Source organism: Cannabis sativa, chromosome 1 (genome assembly GCF_029168945.1).
Source record: "Cannabis sativa cultivar Pink pepper isolate KNU-18-1 chromosome 1, ASM2916894v1, whole genome shotgun sequence".
NCBI lineage: Eukaryota > Viridiplantae > Streptophyta > Magnoliopsida > Rosales > Cannabaceae > Cannabis > Cannabis sativa.
The window spans coordinates 16,102,519-16,119,329 of record NC_083601.1 but is presented as its reverse complement, the minus strand read 5'-3'; the positions used below and the strand labels follow the sequence as shown (position 1 = coordinate 16,119,329).

The 16,811-nt window shown below is 30.5% G+C and overlaps 2 protein-coding genes across 2 annotated transcripts; both read right to left on the bottom strand.

Moving 5' to 3' along the window:
- Positions 1-52: 52 nt before the first annotated feature.
- LOC115703633 (receptor-like protein EIX1) lies at positions 53-3,830 on the bottom strand. The gene is made up of 2 exons (XM_030630869.2): positions 379-3,830; positions 53-243 (listed from the first exon to the last, which is right to left on the bottom strand). The coding sequence occupies exon 1, from the start codon at positions 3,719-3,721 to the stop codon at positions 383-385; it is 3,339 nt and encodes a 1,112-aa protein (XP_030486729.2). The 5' UTR covers positions 3,722-3,830; the 3' UTR covers positions 53-243; positions 379-382.
- Positions 3,831-11,500: 7,670 nt separating this feature from the next.
- LOC115703921 (receptor-like protein EIX2) lies at positions 11,501-16,005 on the bottom strand. The gene is made up of 2 exons (XM_061104762.1): positions 12,261-16,005; positions 11,501-11,753 (listed from the first exon to the last, which is right to left on the bottom strand). The coding sequence occupies exon 1, from the start codon at positions 15,537-15,539 to the stop codon at positions 12,264-12,266; it is 3,276 nt and encodes a 1,091-aa protein (XP_060960745.1). The 5' UTR covers positions 15,540-16,005; the 3' UTR covers positions 11,501-11,753; positions 12,261-12,263.
- Positions 16,006-16,811: the final 806 nt, after the last annotated feature.

The window sequence follows — 16,811 nt, the reverse complement described above, 5'->3', positions numbered from 1 at the left end:
ATTATTCTCTATTTTGTTTGTATATTGCAAGGAAATTTTATGCTCGTGCAACAATTAGTAAGTTTTAGGAATTTGCATCACTTGGAATAATTTACAAGTAGAAAGTTTTAAAATTTGAAAACATGAATAATAACTAGTTGGAGTCATTATTATAAATGAAAACATAAGTTACTAGCATATTACAAATTATTTGGTGAAGAAATATTCCCAGCGCACTGCATCCTTTGAAACTGAAAGCTCCCCCTGCAAAATCAAAATGATCAAAATTTACAAGTTACAACAATTATAGTTATGAAAAAAATGAAATATAACGTATGTAATAGCAGTGTACATAAATAATAAATACATCCAAAACATGAGAGAAAGAGAGAGGATTACCAATTTAGCTTCTGAACATCTGTAGTAACTTTTTCTTCCCAACTTCTGAAGTTACGTATGCCCAGTCCCCAACATTGTTCAAGAGCTTCAAATATACACATCTCCAAGACTTGTTGAAGATTAAAGTCCCACAAAATACCCAAAATCCAACTACAAATCCAAGTGCTAAGCTTATGTAAAATCCTTTGCTAATAAACCCATCGTCACCATGATTCTCTATAGCTTCATCAGATGTAGTTAGGACTTTTCCATCTGGACATTTTATTAGAAGTGGAACTCCACAAAGCAGAGGATTTCCCATGTATGAAGCTGCATCACGGGATTGGAGTTGAGTGCTTCTTGGAATTTCTCCTGACAAATTGTTATTTGACAAGTCCAATACACCCAGACGATCCACTTGAGTGAGAGTTGAAGGTATGTGGCCAAGAAAATGGTTCTTTGATAAATCAAGTACATCCAAAGACTTCAATTGACCAATCTCTTGAGGGATATGTCCACTTAGATTGTTTTTTGACAAGTTTAAGGCAATCAATCCAACTAGTTTAGTGATGTCTTTAGGAATTTCCCCAATAAGATTGTTGCTTGACAAATCGATGCTCTTCAAAAGTCCAACATTTTTGAATTCAGAGATAGTTCCTTTCCACATCAACACTAACTTTTCACGGTTAAAATCATCTGGAACACCTTGTTGCCCACGAGTTTCAGAATAAGGATCTGCACCGTATGATGCTTCTTCGATTCGATTTAGTTCTTTCATAGCTGTAATGTTACTAAGACAGTTGGGAATTCGGCTAGACATATCATTTGAAGACAAGTCTAAGAATTGAAGATCCACTAAGTGACATAGTTGTAAGGGTATACTTCCATTGAAGCTATTAGAACGTGTACTGAGAATAAGAAGGCCTGTTAGGCTTGTTCCTATCCATGTTGGTATTTCTCCAGACAATTTATTCCCTCCAACATCAAATATAACCAACTGGGTACAGTTCTTCAATGATGAAGGCAATTCTGCTGTTAAATTGTTGTTTCTCAAGTGCAACACATTGATGGAAACTAAGAAGCCAATGGAAATTGGAATCTTTCCAGATAACTTGTTATTTGCCAAAACGAGAATTCGCAGGGAGCGTGCTTGTGACCAACAATCAGGTATCTCGCCGGACAACTGGTTATATGAGACGTCAAGAAAGATCAAAGGAATTAACTCTATGGCCTCACATATGGAATTTAGCTGTGAAAATCTATTGTTGAAAAGATTTAGTGAAGCAGTCACTTGGAGTAAAAAGCTCGGTACTGAGCCTTCTAACTGATTTGAACTCAAATCTACATCAGGGTATCTTCTACTGTATTCATAGGAAAAATTGACACTCTGTTTAATATCATGAAGTCTTCCTCTAATTTGATTATTAGACAAATCCAGAAGACTTAAGTCTGACCGGAAGTTCCATAACCAATCTGGAGTAGAATCTGAAATTCCAGAATTGGAGATATTAAGTTCATAATAATTCTTCTGTGTCTGGAGCCATTTTGGAAAATGAGGACCCAATTTGCAAGATTCAAGATGTATATACTGCAACTGAAAGGGTGGAATCCAATCAGGATTAATTCTCAAAACTATATCCGAGTTACTTGATAAATCCAAAGTGTTTAAGTTGAAGAGTTTTGAAAAATGAGCTTCGGATAAGACACCTTCGATTTTGTTCTCAGAAAAATCCATAATCTCCAACTTTGATAATTGGCCTATACTTTGGGATATTCCACTGAACTGGTTTGAGGAAAGATGTAACTCAACTAAAGAGGGATATAGTGTGAAATTAGGCAATGATCCCATGATTCTATTTTGCTTCAAGTCCAAATACTCCATGGGGAAATTGGCACATGAGTTGTTGGAAGATGATTCTGAGAAATGGAGCTCTCCCCCAAGGCTATTGTTGTATGCTTCAAACCTCACTAGTTCACATATCTTCCAAATGGATTTTGGAATTTCGCCTTCGAGCTCGTTATTGCTAAGATTAATCTGAGCAAGAGACTGCATATTTCCAAAGTTTTCTGGTATGGATCCTTTTAGATGATTGCTTTCGAGATTAAGATATTTAATGGCAGTCATATTCTCAAAAGATTTTGGATTGAGAAAATTTAATTGGTTACCATGAAGATCAAGATATGTAAGGGAGATCATATTTCCAAAGGACTCAGGAATTGAACCTTTTAGTTGATTGTAGCTAAGGTCAAGGTATGCAATGGCAGTTGTGTTCTTGAAAGAGTGTGGATTAAAACCCTTTAATTGATTTTCTGCGAGATCAAGATATGTAAGAGAAACCATATCCCCAAAAGATTCTGGAATGATTCCTTCAAAGTCATTCCAGCTGAGATCAAGATAGGTCAGGGCAGCCATATTTTTAAAACCACTTGGAATGGAACCTGGTAATCCGCAACCAGAGAGGTCAAGATGAACAAGGCTACTCTTATAGTTGAACAACCATTGGAATATAGACTCAGAGAGTTGGTCATTTATAGAAAGATCAAGGACTCTAAGAGCTTTTGAAGAGTTAGCAAATGAAGGTGAAACAATATCAGGAAGTTCACAAGAACTTAGTACCAAATTTGTTATGAAATGAGAAAGATAATCAACTACATGCACCCAATCATTAACTAAGCTCATGTTTGTGCCACTCAGGTCAAGTACTCGTAAGGAAGAAAGATGTAAAACCCAATTCAAGTTTTTCGATTCTAAATTATTAGTACTAAGATCAAGAAACTGCAAGCTAGAAAGGTTTCCAAGCTGAGGAGGAATATCTCCAGTTAGTGCAGTGGAAGAGAGATTGAGGTACCTTAATTTGGTGAGGCCACCAATGAAAGTTGGGAAATACTCGCCCGCAAATTCGACATTACTCAAATCCAAATGATTCAGGTACTTTAAGTCAAACAATGAGGAGCTGACTTTACCTCTTAAAACATAATCATATGTTTGAAAAGACAAAGTTGAAGGAGAAAGGTCAAGTTTGATGACATGACCGGAGTTGTTGCTGCAGCCAATTCCAATCCATTCACAGCATTCTCTTTTTTCTTCTTCTTCTCCCCAAGACGAAAGTAGATCAATGCCAACTTCTGTGTCACTCTCAGTTCTAAATGAATAAACATAAATCTGGTCTTTAATCCTTAGCAACGCTTGTCTCTCAGCTTCATTGCACCTTGTTTTTGGAGATCCAATTCCATAATTTTGTCTCAAGAAAAGCAGAAGTACATAAAGCAGGACAACACAAGGGACTGAACTGCTCATGGAGTATAATAGAGAGTTCAATGTTTGATCAGAAGAATATAGAAAGATATGTGTTTGGTTTTTCATAAGAGTTCATCTTTGAATAATAAATACAAGGCACTTTTACGTACCTACTAGTTTGAATTTTGTGTATTTTTTTTCTTTGCGTTCACACTCGCATATAATTTCTTTCCCTATGGTGGCCAATATTCGTGACACTATTGGTGCAATTTGATAATTTAATATAATTGTATAAAACTCCATAATTCACTAGTTTGAATTTGGATGTTGGTATATTGTGGATTAACGTGACTGTGTAGTCAATGGTGGAAGACTTGAAAGATCTACTTTCCTTTTATTAAGTTTCTTCTGAGTTTCGTTGGAATTGGCGGCCTGCATAAAGGTCAATATTTAAAGTGATGACTACTCACCTTTTTAATGATCTTAGAGCATCTCCAAGGATAGCATTCTTTGAAGATGCTCTATATCTTCACATCATCTAAAATATAATATTTTATTTTGTTTTTCTTCCATATCATTTTTGGCACCTTTATTTCTAAAAACACTCTAATAGTATAATACTTTTTAAAAATATTATAATTATGATATCACACATTATTATATATAATTTTTTTTTTCTTTATTAAACTATTATATATATTGCACTTTTAATTTGTTATTGTATAAAAAAAATATAGTATCAATACCATTGTGTGGCATCAATACAAATTTCAAGAATAGCATTCTTTTATCTCCAATGGTATAGCATCTCTATATTTTGCTACATAAGCTTTCCACCTCATCAAGCATTCTCCAAAATATTATTACCATTGAAGATGCTCTTAGCTGCCTTCTTCTGAATAATTAACTATTTTTTATCACTATATCATCTTACAATTAGAGAGCAATACTATTTAAAAATTATTATATTAAATTATATAAAACTTAATACTTACTAGCACTAGTGTCTTTTAATATTTTTCTTTTTTATAAATTAATTTAAAAATTCAGTACTTAACTATATTAATAACAATAATAATACTAAATACTTATCTATTATTCCACCATTCTATTCCATCAAACAAATTAGATTATCATCCTTTTTTAACTTTCATTTCTATTCTGCATCATCAATTCTCTATCATTTCTTTTCTCCTCCCCACCTACCAAACATAGCCTTGGTGGCCACTTAGCATTTCCTTTTTCTTTTTATTTTCTTATAAAACATTATGAAATAATAATTATATTTTTATTAACACATATTCAAAAATAAATATTTTTGAACCCAATTTATTAGTGCCCTCTAAATTTTTAAAATTCCCCCAAACTATTCAAAGTGATGAAACACAAGACTTCTATTAAATTTCATCCAACATGATTAAGAGAATATTAATATAACTCTTTACCCACTTATATGTATTGCTCATAGGGTGGACATCAGGTAAGTTTTCTCAGGTTTAAAGTTTTTGAGTTCGGGTTTGTAATATAGGTACCAAACCTGCCCGTGAAAGAGACTGGGTTTTTGGGTGGGTCGGGTACAGGTTGAGACACGATCGGGTGGGTTGGGCTGTGCCTTTTTTTTTTGAAAAATATCTCCTTTTTTTTTTTACATGTTTTCATAAAATTACACATAATTTCATTTTTTTTTTACATTTTTTGAAAAATAAACAAATAGGTTTTTCGGGCAAATCTAGGTTTGACCCAAATTTTGGGTGTCACAATTTCAGAACTTGAACCCGACCTAGTAGGTAACCGGGTGTAACCCGAATCCTCCCTATAATTTTTGAAACTATTTTTTTTTTATTTCAGGTCGGGTGAGTTTCCCAAATGAGTGGATTTTCGAGTACAAACACCACATATTTACTTTAAAATAAAAAATAAAAATTATAAAATAATTAATAAATGTTATAAATATTAATAATTATGTGGATGTCTAAATCTTTTATTTATTACCATTAATTGTAATCAACATTCCTCTTTTCTTAGTTTCCCTTTTTCTTAGTTTCTTAATATTTGACTCTTGTATTTGTATAAATAGAGGTTCACCCCATTGGAATAAACAACTCAGAAATTCTCATTCACTTTCTCTTTCTCTCTTCATCTTCTTCTTCTTTCTTCTCATCTACTTTATATTATTTTATAACACGTTATCAGCACGAGTCTCTGCCCAAGCTTCAAGCATGAGTCTCTGCCTAAGACCCAATGTAAGTATTTTGTTAAAGTTCTTGAATTGTTTCAAAGTCACGATACACTAAATATATATTTATATATATACTCATCTGACTGAAACAATTTCAAGAATCTTTTTTTTTTGTTTTTATCTATATATCTATATATTATATATGTATGTATATGCTTTTATATGTTTATTATTAATTTCATATATATATTTATTATCTTCTTATCATTTATAATATTTACAATATATGTGTGTCAATGATATGATAGAGAAAATCTGTATAAATTATGTATATATCCAGAAGATTATGTATCATTGATAAAATATTGTATATATCCTAAAGATTATGCATCATCGATAAAATATTGCATATATCCTGAAGATTATGCATCCTCGATAAAATATTGCATATATTTTGAAGATTATACATCATCGATAAAATATTGCATATATCCTGAAGATTATGCATCCTCGATAAAATATTGCATATATCCTGAAGATTATGCGTCCTCAATAAAATCTTGCATATATCCTGAAGATTATGCAAACGTAATATTCATTATATAGTTGATGGATATATAATGAAAGAGATGAATACATATTTATATATATGTTCTTGAATTCTTTGAGGACAATGAAAAGTAATCTAATATCGATATAGATTTTGACAAACATTTCCTGAAGTAAATGTTTTATATTTATCGAAGAAAAAAAATGATTGTATTTATGTGAATACAACTAAAGAATCATTAAAAATGATTATTATTGATGCAATTTTACAGTGGGTTTTGAATACTCAAAAAGAATGTTAAGAAAATTGCATTGAAACATCAAAGTATAAGAATAACAATGAGCATGACTAATGTTATTTAAATACATGAGGCATGTATTTATTGTTCATCATTTCCTGCAGAGAATGATACGAATTGAAGTCAATTACTTTTAAAGGATCCTCGTATTAGTCATGTTATTATACATTGTTATTACTTGCAATGTTGGAAATTATTGAATCTGACATATATTAAAGATTAAATTTTGCATACATCTTGGAGACTATGCAAAAATTGCATCCATATATTCTTTGAAATATCGTAAAAGAAATTGTTGAATAATTTCTTATATTTTTATGGATGAACAAGTAATAAATTTTTAAGAAATTTATAATAATGTTCTACTTGTTCAACGTCATTCCCCGAAGTGAATGTAATGATTTTAAATAAACAATGACATTATTTACTGCTCAAATATTTCCAGAAAAAAGTGGAAACAACCAAAAGATGAAATACCACACACAATCAAAGTGCATGAAATCTATATATCATGTGTGGAATTGAATAATAGTAGTCGCGTACCTGTAGTACGGACACACTTATAATCAAGATAAAAGTATATTTGATTATTGAATAGAATGTGAATTGTACAAATTTATTGTACATTTAGAATATTTAAATATCATTCCCTGAAGAGAATGAATAGACATGAAATTCTATTTCAATGAATATAGATTTCACATTTATTGGCAATGCCAAAAGCAAATTAATATATACATATTTTATTATTTCTTGAAATCAATAGTTTCAAACTATTGTTGGTACAAGATATGTATATATATAGTTGCTATATAATTCAGTTTGCATATTCCCAAAAGTAGATATATAATTTACTAATATTTGTTAGTGATCCAATATAATCAAAGTGATAAAGAATCACAAAATGATTATTTGAAAAGCTTCCTGAAGAAGTTTTACATACAATTGCTACTTGGAGTAATAAAATATATTTGTATGTACCTAGATGTATAACTTTTATCTAGTTATGAAAGTAATAAGAAATAGCGTATTATATGTATTGGTTGTACATTTAAATATATAATATATCAAGTCATGTTAATTAGACTGATGAATAGTCTATTAATATATTAGACGACTTATTAAAAAGATACCAGGAAAAATGAATGATATATTATGGTTATATCTATTTGAACATTACAATAACATGATGAAGTTGTCATGTATCTTTTAAATTATACACACCGTTGACTTGATGATAGTGATTCCTGAAGAAATATAAAGTTTGATAAACATAATAGTGACTCCTGAAGAGTGTATATGTTTTGGAGAATAATATAATTATATTATTCGTGTATATAAAAATGAAACTTATAATGATTATGTTGTAGTGATTTTACATTACCTTATGAAAGTTTCATTGAAATACAAATTATAGTGAACCTGAAGTTCATGAATTGAATTATTTTGACATGATCAACCATATGCAATAAATTGTCAAAGGATTTGACTAAATTTTGTTGAAGAACCAGAAGATTCTTCTCATTGTTAATTTATAAGGCTCAAAAGAAGAATGTGCATATATTTGCACATAAAAAAAATATTTAAATTATATTTCTTTAACAATCTTGAGCCATTGTTATATTTTTATTGCATAGTTTCTTATCGATGTAATAAGATTATATGATCATGTATTTACAAAATGTGTAAATTTATGTATTTCTAATTATACACGTATGACTCATTCTTAGAAAAAAATTAAGTTCATAAGGACTGAACTTGAAACTGAAGTTTATTGAACCTGAAGTTCAATGTCATATAGTATATATGAGTTTAAATAAATATTGATTCATTGTGATATATTGAAATCCCTACAGGTGTATTAATATTATTAGATATCACAATTTTTAAAAATTCTCTCGATCAGGGGAAGAGAAGCAGTTGGGATCGATGATAATTTTTGAAAAATGATCCTTGCACAAAGTATATAAGAACGATATAGTTCAAAATGATATATACCAACTGCAAATCAATATTATTCAAAGTTGAGTTAGAATGAGTTGAAAACGCCTGAAGCGTAAATGAACAATATAAAAATTATTAGTAAATGTTCATTTGATTTGCCCTGAAGTTGTTAAATCTAGAGGTACTCATGGAGATACCTTAATGTTATAAAGTATTAAAATGATAACCGTGATGAAAACGGTACTTGAAGAGACTCCCAAGAGAAGTTAGACGTAACACATTTGATTATAATTGAATCCCTGAAGTGGTTCTATATAGGTACCTATAAATGATAAACATATTTGAAAATATGTAATTTAAAGAAATCTCTATAAGTTATGTCAATATGGGAGGAAATTATCATATACTGAAATTTTTGTCGACCATAGAAGTTGAATGTTTGCATATGCAATAAACTAACATGAGATAGCAAGGATCATGGTATTAGATTTGTCGAGAATTATCGACATACATTTTATTTTTGGCCAAAATATTATGACGCAGTCCAGGCAAGTTTACTCGCATAAAGTGAAGTAAGACCTGTAGGGTGTGCAAATAAATATTTCTAATGAGAAATTTGCATATATGTATTTGTACAAAATGAATTATTGTACAAAGTTTGCATAGACATGAGATTGATTAAAATAAGGCTTAAATATTGAGAAAATATAATCATGATTTGATTATAGCCTGAAATATATTTTATGAGAATTTATAAGCATCACATAAATGTTGCAACAAAAGGTTATTTATTTAGAGCTCCTAATATAGTGAGAATTTGAATTAAGCCTTATCTAAAAATTCTAGAAGAATTTAATACATGTATTAAGTGATATAAATTCAAAGTCGCGCGCACTATATGACAAAGATCTTTGTATGAAATAAAGACATATAAGTAAATTATTGTTTGAAAAATATGTATGGTTGTCAATGCAGTATAAATACGTAAATTATACGTTGTGATAGACTCTTGAAGAGTTTTTGATTAATTGAAGAACAAACTTTTATTTCTTTTGTATATCGAGAAATATTAAATGTATAAAGTTTGTTCATTAGTATTGAAGCCCTGAAGTACTTCATATGTATCAAGAATTATAGATATATGATCATTTGATATGGAAATTAAGATCATACAACAAGATGGAACAAATATATGGTCTTGGAGTACCATCATTGTCACAAATAAAAATTTATATTATCATTAATGTGTTATGTTCATATCTACTTGAAATATTAAATTTTAGTATGAACAAAGTTGTATACACATGAATGATACAATTAATTGGATAAAGATTAATGTTCCAAGAACCCCTCATCTATAATTTAGAAGTCCATACATACTCTGGAAGAGTTATAGAAAATATATGATCAAAGATTATATATGGTGATATTTTAAAAGTGATAACAATAATCTTATGAGATTTATTATCACCAAAAGAATTATGGATCATATGTGCATGAGGGGGAGACATATTCATGTTGCACTCTTTTTCCTTTAGCTCAGGTTTTGTCCCACTGGATTTTCCTGGCAAGGTTTTCAACGAGGCAACTTGCAAATAATTATGAATATGAAATATATATTGTACTCTTTTTCCCTAGCTCAGATTTTGTCCCACTGAATTTTTCTAGCAAGGTTTTTAACGAGGCAACTATAAATCATGTTAACATACTTGTATTTTATGAAGCAAGTAGAGAATGTGTGTGAGTGAGATCATTGACATAGCATATTCGGGAAACATATGGATTGCACTCAATAAAGAAGTATCAACCCAAGCAATTCTCTATGGATAATACTGCTTGCATCGCTCAACTAAAAGGAGGTACATTGAAGGAGATAGAATTAGAACACATTTCACGAAATTCTTCTTTATACGCTTCAAGAAAATGCATATTGGTGTTCAACATATTCAATCAAGTGTCAATCTTGCAAACTTATTCACAAAGTTATTACCAACATCAACATTTGAGAAGACGACAGATAAGATCGAAATTTGTCTATTAGAAGATCTCCACAAATGCCCAAATGAGGGGGAGTTAGTTTACACTATACTCTTTTTCCTTTGATCAAGTTTTTAGCAAGATTTTTAATAAGACAGTTATTATGGACATCCAAGGGGGAGTGTTATAAATATTAATAATTATGTGGATGTCCAAATCTTTTATTTATTACCATTAATTGTAATCAACATTCCTCTTTTCTTAGGTGCCGTTTGGTAACACTTTTGTTTTCTAATTTTTTAATCACAAAATGAAAGTAAAATTTTTGTTTTTAAAAATTTTGCTTTTGAAAAATAAAAATGCGTTCTGTAACCACTTTTATTTTTTAATTTTAAAAACAGAAAACAAAAGTGTGTTCTGTAAAATTCATTTTTATTTTTATTTTTTTTTTATTTTATTTACGTGGGGTCTAGGTCCGGAGTCGGATTTGGGTTCAAGTCAGAGGTCGGGTTCAGCGCCAGGGCCGTGGGGGGATTCGGGTCCGAGTCTGATCGAAGTCCAAGATATTGATTAAGAAAAAAAAAACTGTTTAAAAAAATATTGAAAGTAATTTTTTTTATTTTTAAAATTTTGATTTTCAATTAAAAAATTGAAAAGTAAAAACAGTTTTATAGAACATATTTTTGAAAAATATTTTCACTTTTTCACTTTTAAAAACAAAAAACTGATTAAAAAAGTGTTACCAAACGCCACCTTAGTTTTTCTTTTTCTTAGTTTCTTAATATTTGACTCTTGTATTTGTATGTATAGAGATTCACCCCATTAGAATAAACAACTCAGAAATTCTCATTCACTTTTTCTTTCTCTGTTCATCTTCTTCTTCTTTCTTCTCATCTACTTTATATTATTTTATAACAACAAAACCTTTATTTGTGAATTTAAGCAACCAATATAAAATGACTTATATAAACTAGTGCCCCCCTCTCCTCTATTATAAACTACATAATTTATGCTATCATACATTGCTAGACATGAATAATAACATTTACAATGCAAGCTACTCAAAACACTCAGATTAATCTTCAAAAGAAAGAAAGAAATAAAAGATTACAAGTTAACTGGTCTCTAGAATATTACAAACTACCAACCAGGTTACTTACTATTTGATGAAGAAAACTCTAAGTACACCCTTTAAAACCGAACGCAACCACTGCACACAAGAAAAAATGTTGAAGTGTTAAAAAAAAAAAAAACTTATTCAATATCATCATACTAAATAATATAAGGTGTTTCTATAATGTATGTCTTTAAAATAAATACATTGATACATCCTCTACTTATTTCGGCATTTAAAAAAAAAAAATAGTCTAATTTTTTTTTTTTAATTTTTGTATAAGTTATAATTATTTAGGATATCTTACAAAATTTTAAAAAATTCTAAATAATTTCTAATATAGAAAGAAAGTAGTTTTCAAACAATTTATTTTACACACGTATAAATAAAATAGTCACCCATGCAACACAGTGTTTGAATCCTATTTTTGCCATGTCAATTTTTTTCAAATTTTTTAAAATTTTGCAACAAAAAATTTGACAAAAAAATTATTTCAGATATCAAAACAAATATAGATGCATCAGTACACTTCTTTCTTTCGAATTTTTCAATAATATAAATATGAGAGTATACACCAAAAGCTTTAGAGGGAAAAGTTTTTACCAACTAGCTTTTAAAAGTCTCGAATAGCTTTTTCTTTAGAGCTACTGCAGATATGTGAGCCAAGTACTCTCCAACGTTGTTCAACTGCTTGAAATATGCATATCTCCAAGTCTTGTTGAAGATTAAAGTCCCACAAAATCCCCAAAATCCAACTACAATTCCAAGTGCTAAGCTTATGTAAAATCCTTTGCTAATAAATTCATCTCCATCATGATTTTCCATTGCTTCATCATAAGTTGTTGTCTCTTCTTCATTTGGACACTTGGTCAGAAGTGGAATTCCACAAAGTTGAGGATTTCCCATGTACGCAACTGCATCACGGGATTGAAGTTGAGTACTTTTAGGAATTTCGCCAGACAAATTATTGCTCGAAAAATCCAATGTGCTAAGCCTATCCACTTGAGAGAGACTCAAAGGAATCTGTCCAGAAAAATAGTTCTTTGATAGATCAAGAACATCTAAAGACTTCAAGTCACCAATTTCTTGAGGAATATGTCCACTTAGATTGTTTCTCGACAAGTTTAAGGAAATCAGTCCACCAAGTTTAGTGATGTCTTTAGGAATCTCCCCAATAAGTTTATTGCTAGACAAGTCAATGCTCTTCAAAAGTCCAACATTTTTGAACTCAGAGATTGCTCCTTTCCATACCAACACCAAATTTTCACGGTTGAAATCGAAAGGAACACCGGCTCGGCCACGAGTAGCTGAATAAGGATATTTTATTGCTACATTTTGGTCCCCAGTTTCTTTCATTGCTGTAATATTACCAAGATAATTTGGAACTTGGTTAGAGAGATCATTTGAGGACAAGTCCAACAACTGAAGATCCTCTAAATGACATAGTTGTAAAGGTATGCTCCCATTGAAGTTGTTGGACCTTGCACTAAGAATACGAAGCTTTGTTAGGCTTGTACCTATCCATGCTGGTATTGGCCCCATCAATTTGTTCTCTCCAACATCAAATATCACCAACTCTGTGCAATTTTTCATTGATGAAGGCAACTCTGAGTTCAAATTGTTCTTTCCCAAATGCAATATGTTGATGGTGTTTATGAAACCAATGGAGTTGGGAATCTTTCCAGATAGCTCATTATTTGCCAAAACTAGAATTCTCAAAGAGTGTGCTTGTGACCAACAATCAGGTAACTCACCAGACAATTTGTTATATGAAACATCGAGAAAGATTAAATGATTTGAGTCTGTGATATTACAAAGAGAATTCAGTTGTGAAAAGTTGTTGTTGAAAAGATTTAGTGAAGTAGCTATTTGGAGTAAAAATCTTGGTATTGAGCCTTCAAACTGATTTGAACTCAAATCTATATCAGGAAAATGTGATCTGTCGTCCCAGGAGATATTGATTCCTTGCTCAAAATCATGAAAACTTCCATTGATTTTGTTATTGGATAAATCAAGAAGACTCAAGTAAGGATTGAAATCCCATAACCAGTCTGGAACAGAACCTAAAATTCCTGAGTTGGAAACATTAAGTTCAAAGTACTTATTCTGAGTTTGGATCCATTTTGGAAAATGTGGACCCAACTTGCAAGAACCAAGATGAACGTAGAACAACTGAAAAGGTGGAATCCAATCAAATGAAATATTCATAGCAAGATCTATGTTAGTTGATAAATCCAAAGAAGATAAGTTGAAGAGGTTTGAAAAATGAGTTTCTGATAAAACATCTTTGATAGAGTTCTCAGAAAGATCTAAAATCTTCAACTTTGATAAATGACCCATACTTTTGGATAGTTTACTGAATTTATTTGAGGAAAGGTATAAGTCAATCAAAGAGGGATAGAAGGTGAAATCAGGCAATGGTCCCATGATGTGATTTTGCTTCAAGTTCAAATACTCTAAAGAATATTTGGCACATTCCTTAGAGGGTGAATCAGCAAAATGCAACTCCCCACTAAGTCTATTGTCAAATGCTTTCATTTCTCGCAATTTGCATATTTTCCAAATGGATTTCGGAATTTCACCTTCAAGAGTATTATTACTAAGATCCAGGTATTCAAGAGAAGCCATGTTTCCAAAATTTTCTGGAATGGACCCTTTGAGTCGATTTCTATTAAGATCAAGATAATTAAGGGAAGTCATATTCTCAAATGATTTTGGATTAAGAGTCTCTATTTGATTCCAGCTAAGATCAAGATGTGTAAGGGAAACCATATTCCCAAAGCCTTCTGGAATGGAACCTTTTAAGTTGTCATTGTAGCTAAGATCAAGATGTGTAAGGGCTGTCATGTTCTTGAAAGATTTGGGATGGAACCCATCTAAGTGATTAAATTGAAGACTTAGATATGTAAGGGAAATCAAATTCCCAAATGATTCTGGAATGATTCCAACTAAATCATTGGAAGTGAGATCAAGATATGTAAGGGAAGCCATATTTTCAAAACCATTTGGAATGACACCTCTTGATTCGCAAAAAGAGAGGTCAAGATGAACAAGGCTACGACTATAATTAAACAACCATGGGAATATAGACTCGGACATTAGTGAATTTGCAGAAAAATCAATGACTCTAAGATCTTTTGAAGAGTTAAAATGGGAAATAGCAGATGATTGAGGAAGAGCCACATTGGGAAGATAACAAAATGACAGTATCAAGTTTGTCAAGTGAGGAAGATTATTGACTACATGCACCCAATCATTGGCTAAGCTCATGTTAGTGTTGCTAAGATCAAGTACTCTTAAAGAAGAAAGATTCAAAACCCAATTCAAAGTTTTCACCTTTAAGCTATGAAAAGAACCAGAAAGATCTAAAACCTCCAAGCTGGAAAGGTTTCCAAGCTGAGGAGGAATTTCTCCACTTAGTCCAGTAGAAGAGAGATTGAGATACCTTAGTTTGCTGAGACTGCCAATGAAAGTTGGAATGGAATTCTCACCAAAGTGGATGCTACTCAAGTCCAGATGATTTAAGTACTTTAAGTCAAGCAATGAAGAGCTGATATTACCTCCTAGAAGGCGAAAACTATCAAAAGTTGAAGGAGAAAGATCAAGTTTGGTAACATGATGATTGTTGCTGTTGTTGTTGCACTTAATCCCAATCCATTCACAACACTCTCTTCTCTCTTCTTCTTCTCCCCAAGAGGAAAGAACATCCCCATCTTCATGGTCGTAAAGATGGTCTTTGATTGTTAACAAAGCTAATCTTTCGGCTTCATTGCATCTGATTTTTGGCTCTCCAACTGCTCCTGAATTTACTACTATCGAGATAATAATCAAAAGCAGAAAAAGCACGACCATTTGTGGTACTCTTGATCTGCTCATCATCATGAAAATGTACGTATATCACTCAAAATGTGTTTTGGCCAATTCAGAATTATATCATCAATCGTTGGACAATAAATATATATAGAGAGATTATAAGCTAATACATCATCTCTCTATATATATATTTATAATGACTTCGTGTAAAGTTTAATTTGCGTTTACATAAGATATTGACATTTATGTAATGCATTCAAAAGGCCATGCATCTGTTTACATTTAGTTGTTCCTAACAGACTATATTTTAAGTTTTTTATGTATTAATTATGTCAATTAAGTAAGACTTATAATGAGGTCTTGGACTTATTAATCTGCTTTATTTATAAAACTATTAGTAATACATTTTTCAAAGCAGCTTCTAACATACGATGGATCCCTGTTTTCATTTACCTACTATACATATTAAATGTTTGTCGTTATGTTGATTTAGTAAAAAATGATATTTGCTGATGTTGATATATCTTTTTTTTTTTTTTTTGAATGAATGTTGATATATCTTATTATTTATAGAGAAAAGGCTTCAATTTGAAGACGGTTGAGATGTAAAATGACCCTCAATTTGGTAATTAAGTTAGTAACTTTTTAAAAAATTAAGAAAATGGCCAAATCTAATAAATTAGATAATAAAAATTATAAAAATAGATTTATCACATATTTTTTTTAAAAAAATATATATAATAACAAAATTAAGTTACATAATTTTTTTTAATATTGCATATTATGATATTGTAATAAAAATAAATAAATATATTAGATCATTTAAATATATACAACAGTATTAGATATATATCGTAGTACAGAAAATTAATATACCGTAGTAATAAAATTATATACCACAAAGAAATTATTGTTATATTATTTTATATAATATAATATTTAGATTAAATAATTAAGTTGTAAATAATTAAGTGTGACAAAGTATTAATTTTGTCAAATTGTAACATACATTATGGAGTTACAAAATGTATGTAGAATGATCACAAAATAGGAGTTGCAAATCCTTTAAATTGATGATCACTTGAATATGTAACTCTCATCTCTTTTTCACTCTTAAATTAGTAAAAGATGTTACTAATTATTTATGAATGTGAATGAACGATAGCTATTAAAAATATAGTTGTTGGAGACTTGATTTATTCATTTATAAGGTGTATAAATGGTTCAAAATCAAGTGGGAATGATTTGGAACACTTTGGAAAAGAATTGGCCAAAGCTGAAAAAATGGTAACTAGTAACTAGTTACTGTTTTTTTCAGCATATTATTGCCCACGTTTTTTA